Below are 8,405 nucleotides of genomic sequence, written 5' to 3'. Positions count from 1 at the left end.
ACGGCGCAGTTGCACCTACCCTTCCCTTCTCCTCCCCACAACCATCTCATGTCCACACCGCATCTCCCACAGCTGCACGGAGCAGTTGTCCCTATCCTTCCCTTCTCCTCCCCACAACCATCTCATGTCCACACCGCATCTCCCACAGCTGCACGGGTTGAGGCAGGTGCAGCAAGGGAGTCAGCTCATCCCGAAGGCTAAGATGATGAACAACTACCGGCCCACGCAGCAGCTGTTCCACCGACCGCTGCGCACCAACATCGACTTCACCAACAGCCGGCAACTGCACTGTCCCTCCATGGCTCCCCAGATGTACTACACAGGTACGGTCACACCTGTGCTTGGCCTCCCTCCTGATACTGCATCTCCTTATGTACTTGCAGCCCGTAGAACATATGTATCTAGCTGACTTACTGGCACTATCACACCGTTACTGTACCTCCAGTTGGCAGGAAATACGTGATACATCTGTGGCCTGACGATTGTTTTGTAACTAATCAACAACAGATATGACTACGGTTTGCACTCTCCTTGACGCAGTTCAGTACAGGTGAAGTATATATATATATATATATATATATATATATATATATATATATATATATATATATATATATATATATATATCATGTAGACACACACACAGTAAAGCCCAGATTCTACAGGTGTGGCAGCAGTGGCTACAAGTAAGGCGGTCCTCACTGTAGCAATAGGACGTCCGACTCAGCTGACGTCAGCCGAAGCTTGTATCCAACTCCGTCGCCCAGCTCTCTGCTGTATTCTATATTTTTCAACTTCCTCTTTGTCCAATTTCTCCACGTTTACGAACTCCCCAACTCTTGCAACTTTTACTGAGTCGCCTGGCGATGCCTGTGTGTTGCAGCCCTCCTTGCAACATCAGGCAGATTTTACCCACCCGCATCTCTCATACTTTCCCCAATCGGTAATATTTTGCAACATCAACTCTGGCGGGAGGCAGGCAGGCCGGCGGGCGGCCCAGAGTAGGTAATGTTGCTCATCTCTACTGTGGGAGAACTGTCCTAGACGTGTTGTGGGGGCATTGTTACCAGCCTCTCAGTCATCCATCGTCATTTGTTGCCTCATATATATATATATATATATATATATATATATATATATATATATATATATATATTTTTTTTTTTTTTTTTTTTTTCCCTATGAGTCCACGGGGAAAATGAAACAAGATAAGTTCCCAAGTGCACTTTCGTGTGATAATCACATCATCAGGGGAGACACAACTGATTGTTATATTTCTCGCTTGTGTCTCCCCTGATGATGTAATTATTGCATGAAAGTGCACTTGGCAACTTATCGTGTTTCAATTTCCCCGTGGACTCATAGGAATATACTTGATCACGCGGAAAATTGTGATCCTTTCCAATATATATATATATATATATATATATATATATATATATATATATATATATATGGATAAGAGATGTTTGAGGACAATATGTGGTGTGAGGTGGTTTGATCGAGTAAGTAATAATAGGGTAAGAGAGATGTGTGGTAATAAAAACAGTGTGGTTGAGAGAGCAAAAGAGGGTGTTTTGAAGTGGTTTGGTCACATGGAGAGAATGAGTGAGGAAAAACTGACCAAGAGGATATATGTGTCAGAGGTGGAGCGAACGAGATGTGGGAGACCCAATTGGAGGTGGAAAGATGGAGTGAAAAAGATTTTGAGTGATCGGGGCCTAAACATGCAGGAGGGTGAAAGGCGTGCAAGGAATAAAGTGAATTGGAACGATGTGGTATACCGGGGTCGACGTGCTGTCAATGGATTGAACCAGGGCATGTGAAGCGTCTGGGGTAAACCATGGAAAGTTCTGTGTGGCCTGGATGTGGAAAGGGAGCTGTGGTTTTGGTGCATTATTACATTATAGCTAGAGACTGAGTGTGAACGAATGTGGCCTTTGTTGTCTTTTCCTAGCACTACCTCGCACACATGAGGGGGAAGGGGGTTGTTATCTCATGTGTAGCGAGGTGGTGATGGGAATGAATTTAGGCAGACAGTATGAATTATGTACATGTGTATATATGTATTTGTCTGTGTGTGTATATATATGTATACGTTGAGATGTATAGGTATGTATACTTGCATGTGTGGACGCGTATGTATATACATGTGTATGTGGGTTGATTGGGCCATTCTTTCGTCTGTTTCCTTGCGCTACCTCGCTAACGCGGGAGACAGTGACAAAGCAAAATGAATGAAATGATATATATATATATATATATATATATATATATATATATATATATATATATATATATATATATTCATGTAGTATATCACATCCATTAAGCACAACAATTGCTATCTACAAAGGTTTCCAGTGCTATTCCAAAATTTGCTCCTTTTGTCAACACTGTTTCCTGGTCTGTATTGTTAACTTCACAGCAGTAGTAACATTCTTCTTCCTCATGATAAAGGTCAGTAGTCAGGACTGGGCCGGAGTATGTATGAGTCCCATCACAAGTCTTCAAGTCAACGAACTTTTATGCCCGCTGCCTACAAAGGCTTTTTGTTTACATTCATGACGTCAGAGAGCGTTACCACCTATACCTTTATTTTTCTGTTACTAAATTCTTTCATTCTATAACAGTTTATTGAAGTCATCAACGAAGTAATATTATCTCTGAATTCTATCTTAGTAACCATTGCTTCTTCTTTTTTTCTCCACAACAGCAAATACTTGGAGGTAGTGAATCATCATCTGTAGACATCTAGCAATCTCATCGCGTCTCCTCGTTGCCATGGTGATGGGCATGGCGTCCTTCAGCTGACTGGCTTTTAGTTAGACGAAACACAATGACGTCATGGATTCTTATGCCAATCCTAGTCACTTGGGTGTAATGTAAATACTGGCAATGGCCTATATGTGAATTCAGTGTTCCACTTGCAAAACTGAAGAAAATGCTCAGACTATTAGTGAATAAGACAAAACAATGGGGGGAAAAAAGGGTGTTATAAATACGAAGTGCAGACTGGGGTATTATAATTCCAGCTTGTGTGGCTAGAGCGGCCGGCCTGTAGTTCCTATTGTGAACGTTTTCCTTGGCCGTGAACGTTTCGCTTGGCCGGTACTGGAACGTTACCACTAAAGTGGACACTTGACCGAGAGTGTGACCCATCAACTATGGGAACGCGCAAGGCACTCGTTATGGACCCACCTCAGATATGTGCACACCATCACCAGTCTGTCTCTTCCATGCCCTAGCTGATGCCACCACTACCACCACCTCCACCATCATCGCCACCAAAGCCATCATTCGTAACCCGACCAGATGAAGGCATCCCTCCGTATCTCCAACACCACTAATCACGGGCAGACGTCGGTCTCCCTCTGTCTCTACGCCACCACCACCACCACCAGGAGTCATCACCAACATCCTATTAACCAGACGTCAGCGCTCACCCACCCACCCACCTACCTACCTACCAGCGGCAGCCTACGTCACCGCATCCCACAAGCGCCACCAACCAACCAACCAACACTCCGGGAGGCGAGTGGGAGGCAGGCGTGCATCAGAAACACAACACATGAAGTCACTTCGACGGACATCATCGCTCTATTAGAGATGACCCGGAGGCTCCTGCTCTTCTGGAAGGCCTGACGTACCAAGAGAGAGAGAGAGAGAGAGAGAGAGAGAGAGAGAGAGAGAGAGAGAGAGAGAGAGAGAGAGAGAGAGAGAGAGAGAGAGAGAGAGAGAGAGAGAGAGAGAGAGAGAGAGAGAGAGAGAGAGAGAGAGAGAGAGAGAGAGAGAGCATCAACTGGCCTGGCTAGACATCAGAAACGTAAACATGACGAGAGAGTGTGTGGGCATCCGCGGGAGGATCTCTTGATGTCACCTTCTCAGCTGTCTGGGGAGGTAGCTTTACTGTTTACACTGCTTACGTCACTGGAGTTAGCCCTTTCATGTCCCACAAGACTGTTCATGGGTTTACATGTGAGGTGCAATGCTCGGGAAATACACGAACGTCTCATTCCCTAATGGAAGACAAGAGAGAGAAAAAAAAGAACCCACGTTCAATCAATAGATAAAATCAACTGACTGACACACGGGGATCTAAAGTAAAACAGGGGATCATTTGACGATATCCTTGACAGCAGTAAACTGTCTACACTCCTGATAATCATTTCCAAAAGAAAGAAATCTCCTTTAGGTTTACCCAGGCACAGTCAAAGCAATATATATAGTATGTAGACAACGTATTGGTTCAGTTCACTCCATTTGTTGATCGGGAAGCCTGGTTCTTCCAACGGTGTTTCTCTTATAATAACAGGTAACGCGGGGAATATGTTGCCTTGCTGTTTCAAACGGCGCTACTCTAGGTAACGGGAAGTAAGCATTGCCTTCTCTTATTATTGGCAACGATGAAGGAGTTAGTCTGTTCTTCTACTGTTGGCAACGATGAAGTAGGGAGTCCAGTGTTCCCCTGTTGGCAACGGTAGCAAAACCAAAATCTTTTCTCAACGGAGAATCTGTTGTTGTTATGTTGGCGATGGGAGTTCACAGTTATCAATATTACCTCCACTAGTGTACACAGCCTTGGCTGGGGGCAAGTGAAGTGTGTGTGTGTATGTGTGTGTGGGAGGGGGGGAGGAGTGTGTGTGTGTGTGTGTGTGTGTGTGTGTGTGTGTGTGTGTGTGTGTGTGGGCGTGAAGGGCCATTCTACGCTTATAGATATACAGTTAAACGTCACTTTATACCTTCCTGCCAAATTTGTTGAGAGTAGTTTCTCCAAATGCCGCTACAGAAACAGCGCCAATGGAGACTAACCGGAGGGTATGTATCCACCTGGGCACACATTTGGGTGGAGGGGGTCACGAAAAGGCTATACTCTCCTGTACACTTTACGATAATGTTAATGTTCGTGAGAGGTCCTTTAAGTTACACGCATGTGTCAACAAATGCGTTTGAAACATCTACGGTTAACTTCACAAAAAAAAACAGAGTGCATACAACGAACTTCAAACAAATACACAGACAAGTAGGAAACACCTTGAAACACACGGAAGATGAGAAGGAAAGAAACACTTTCCAATACAAACACAATCAAAACATGTGAACGCATCATGAAACGAAATGAAACAAAACACAACACGTTAAAATAAAATCGAGTATAAACATTAAACATAAACACAGCACAACACAAAACCAATGTCACAAAAAAAGATGAAAGTCACTAAAGAACACAAACACTGAAGTAAAAAAAAAAGACATGCAACAGAAAAACAATAAAACGCCATCTCTCTCTCTCTCTCTCCCTCTCTCTCTCTCTCTCTCTCTCTCTCTCTCTCTCTCTCTCTCTCTGAGAGGCGAACAACAAACACACACACAAAAAACAAGCAAACATCAATAAAAAGGAACGCTGTGGGCCACGATCAAACATATCAAAGAACATGGAGTACGGGGAGTAAACATATGAACACTTATCACATACGCTACATCACATACACCACAACACATTACCAAAACACATACACCACAACACATTATCAAAACACATACGCCACAACACATTACCAAAACACATACGCCACCATACATTACCAAAACACATACGCCACAACACATTACCAAAACACATAACGGTACAACACATAGGCTGTCATATATACATTGCAACACATACTGTACATCACATTGCTTCAACACATACACCACAATACACCGCGAGAATGCATTTCATCAACACTTGTACTACAATGCATTGTTACAACACCTCACTGCAACAGTACATTACTAACAACACTTAAAAAACTTTAATACAACGCCTCCACAACACACGAAAGATGACCACAGAACACACTCGAGAAAAAGACATCAGCCAAACACAACACAACACAAGAGCTGACGTCAATGTGGGGAGGTGGGGGAAGGGTGGTGGGTTGGGAGGGTGGGGGTTTACTGGCCCCCAGCAGGAAGTACACCTCAAAAATGAAAGCGTTACCCCGAAAGCCATCAAGCATGAGAATATTTCACAAGGCTACACCAGCAGCGGGCGCTCGCCTCCTCCCGGCGCAACAAATTGAACAAAAAAAAAAAAGGAAAAAAAAAGAAAATCTAAAAGTTTGCCTGGATATGAGACACATATGAGTTAGCAACATACATGTTGAAGACGGTGGATGATGCATGTATATACACGGAGGGATGAACCTATTACCTTAGGGCTGCACTGGACCTCTGATGGTGTCATATTGTGCCAAATCTGGTCAGAGATATTTTTTTCTTTTTTTTTTTTTGTATCTCGGCTGACCTCGATGACGTGCGTCAGGTGCCAGAAACGTTCGTCCCAATAAGCACGACAATACGACACTCTTTTTTGACCCGACACCTTCAAAGGCTGGATTATCACACCCAAGGGACGTACAGTCGTGCTCTAGGGTCGTACCGTCGTGCTCTAGGGTAGTACCGTCGTGCTCTAGGGTAGTACCGTCGTGCTCTAGGGTAGTGCCGTCGTGCTCTAGGGACGTACCGTCGTGCTCTAGGGTAGTACCGTCGTGTTCTAAGGTCGTACCGTCGTGCTCAGGGAGCTATGACGCACCGGTCAAGGCGGGACCTTGGACCAAAAATGCGTCTCTACGTAACTTCTTCCGTGTGGACGGAAGGCCAAGGAAGGCTTGTGGGGTGGGGGGTTGGGGTGGGGTGAGGGATAGATACACCCAGCAGACGGACTCGGTAACGCACGACAGACGCACTCATAACGCACCGGTTTCCACCACGCACTCACGGCAGACGATGCGCACGTCTCGAGTGTCTCTGGTTCGTCAGCCACGCACGACGAGGGTCAATACATATCACGGCAAGTACCTTTCCGGCGTACCGCTGGGGGAGTGGGAGTTAGCAGGCGACGACCTGCCCTGATGTGCGCCACACACTCACTACTGTGGTGTCTGCCCACGCTTGTTTTCTTACTTGTTTATCATACAGATTTGCACAGCAGTCCTCGCCAGACCGGAGGTACCCAGACTCACACACCACACTTAGCTAAGACGAGTGTAGCTTTAGCCCTCTTGATTTCCTGAACCGCAGACAGACACTTGAGTCACCCTTTAAAGGGGAAAAAACCCGCGATTCATTCATTAAAGGGTTTGTCGGGGGGAAAATCATGAATTATGATAAATATACAGAAAATGAATTTAAAAAAAAAGGAGGGGGGGGAGGGAAAGGCCCAAGGGCAGCATCCTTTTTTTCTAAAAAAGGGGGGGGGGGGGGGGGAAACCCAAAAAAAAACCCCCCCCCCCTCCCCGGGGGAGTTTTTTTAAAAAGGTTTTAAAAATTTTTTTTTGGGGTTTTAAAAATTTTTTTTTTTCCTTGGGGTTTTAAAAATTTTTTTTAAAAAAAATTTATTTAAAAATTTTTTTTTTTAAAAAAAATTTTTAAAAAAATTTTTTTTTTGAAATTTTTGGGAACCCTTTTTTTTAAATTTTTAAAAGGGAAAAATTTGGGAAATTTTTTTTTTTTTTTTAAAAAAAAAAAAAAAGGGGGAAAAAAAAAAAATAAAAAATTTTTTTAAAAGGGGGGTTTTTTTTTTGGTTTTCCCAAAAATTTTTATTAATTTTTTAAAAATTAAAAATTTTTTTTAAAAAATTTTTTTTAATTTTTTAATTTTTTTTTTTAAAAAAATTTTTTATTAAGGTTTTATCAAATTTTTTTATTAAATTTTTTAAATGAAAAAATTTTGGGAAAGGGGAAAAAAGGGGGGTTTTTTTTTTTTAAAAGGGGAAATTTAAAATTTTTAAAGGAAAAAATTTTTTTAAATTTTTTTTTGGGGGAATTCCTTTTTTTTTTGGGGGGGGGGGGGGGGTTTTTTTTTTAAAAAAAAAGGGTTTTTTTAAAGGGGGAAAAAAAAATTTTTTTAAAAAAACCCCCCCCCTTAAAATTTTTTTTTTAAAAAAAATTTTAAAAGGGGGGGGGGGGAAAAAAGGAATTTTTTAAAAAGGGAAAAAGGGGGGGGGGGGGGGAATTTTTTGGGGGGGGGCAAAATGAAAAAAAATTTTTTAAAATTTTTTTTTTTTTTTTTTTTATTTTGTTAATTTTTGGGGCCCCCCAAAAAATTTTTTTCTTTTTTTTTTAAAAAAAAAAATTTTTTTTTTTTTTTTTAAAAAATTTCAAAAAAATTTTTTTTTTTTTTTTAAAAAAAAAAAAATTTTTTAAAAAAATTTTTTTTTTTTTGGGAAAATTTTTTTTTTTAAAAAATTTTTATTAATTTTTATTTTAAAAAAAATTTTTAATTTTTAATTAAAAATTTTTTTTTTTTTTTCCTTTTTTTTTTTTTTTAAAAGGGAAAATTTAAATTTTTTTTTTAAAAAGGGGTTTTTAAAAATTTTTTAAAAAAATTTTTTTTTAATTTTTTTTTTTGGGAAAAA

The 8,405-nt window shown here is 41.2% G+C and overlaps 1 protein-coding gene across 1 annotated transcript in view; it reads left to right on the top strand.

The window, feature by feature from the left end:
- The window catches only part of LOC139766656 (carbonic anhydrase-related protein 10-like), a 167,499-nt gene extending 163,152 nt beyond the window's left edge, over nucleotides 1-4,347 (top strand). The window contains exons 8-9 of the mRNA XM_071695550.1: nucleotides 149-323; nucleotides 2,717-4,347. Coding sequence (XP_071551651.1) covers nucleotides 149-323; nucleotides 2,717-2,733 — 192 coding nt within the window. The 3' untranslated portion in view covers nucleotides 2,734-4,347. The remainder of the gene's footprint in view (nucleotides 1-148; nucleotides 324-2,716) is intronic.
- Nucleotides 4,348-8,405: the final 4,058 nt, after the last annotated feature.

This window comes from Panulirus ornatus, chromosome 58 (assembly GCF_036320965.1).
Source record: "Panulirus ornatus isolate Po-2019 chromosome 58, ASM3632096v1, whole genome shotgun sequence".
Classification (NCBI taxonomy): Eukaryota; Metazoa; Arthropoda; class Malacostraca; order Decapoda; family Palinuridae; genus Panulirus; species Panulirus ornatus.
Note: the sequence above shows the minus strand (reverse complement) of the source record. Positions and strands in the feature narration are given on the sequence as shown.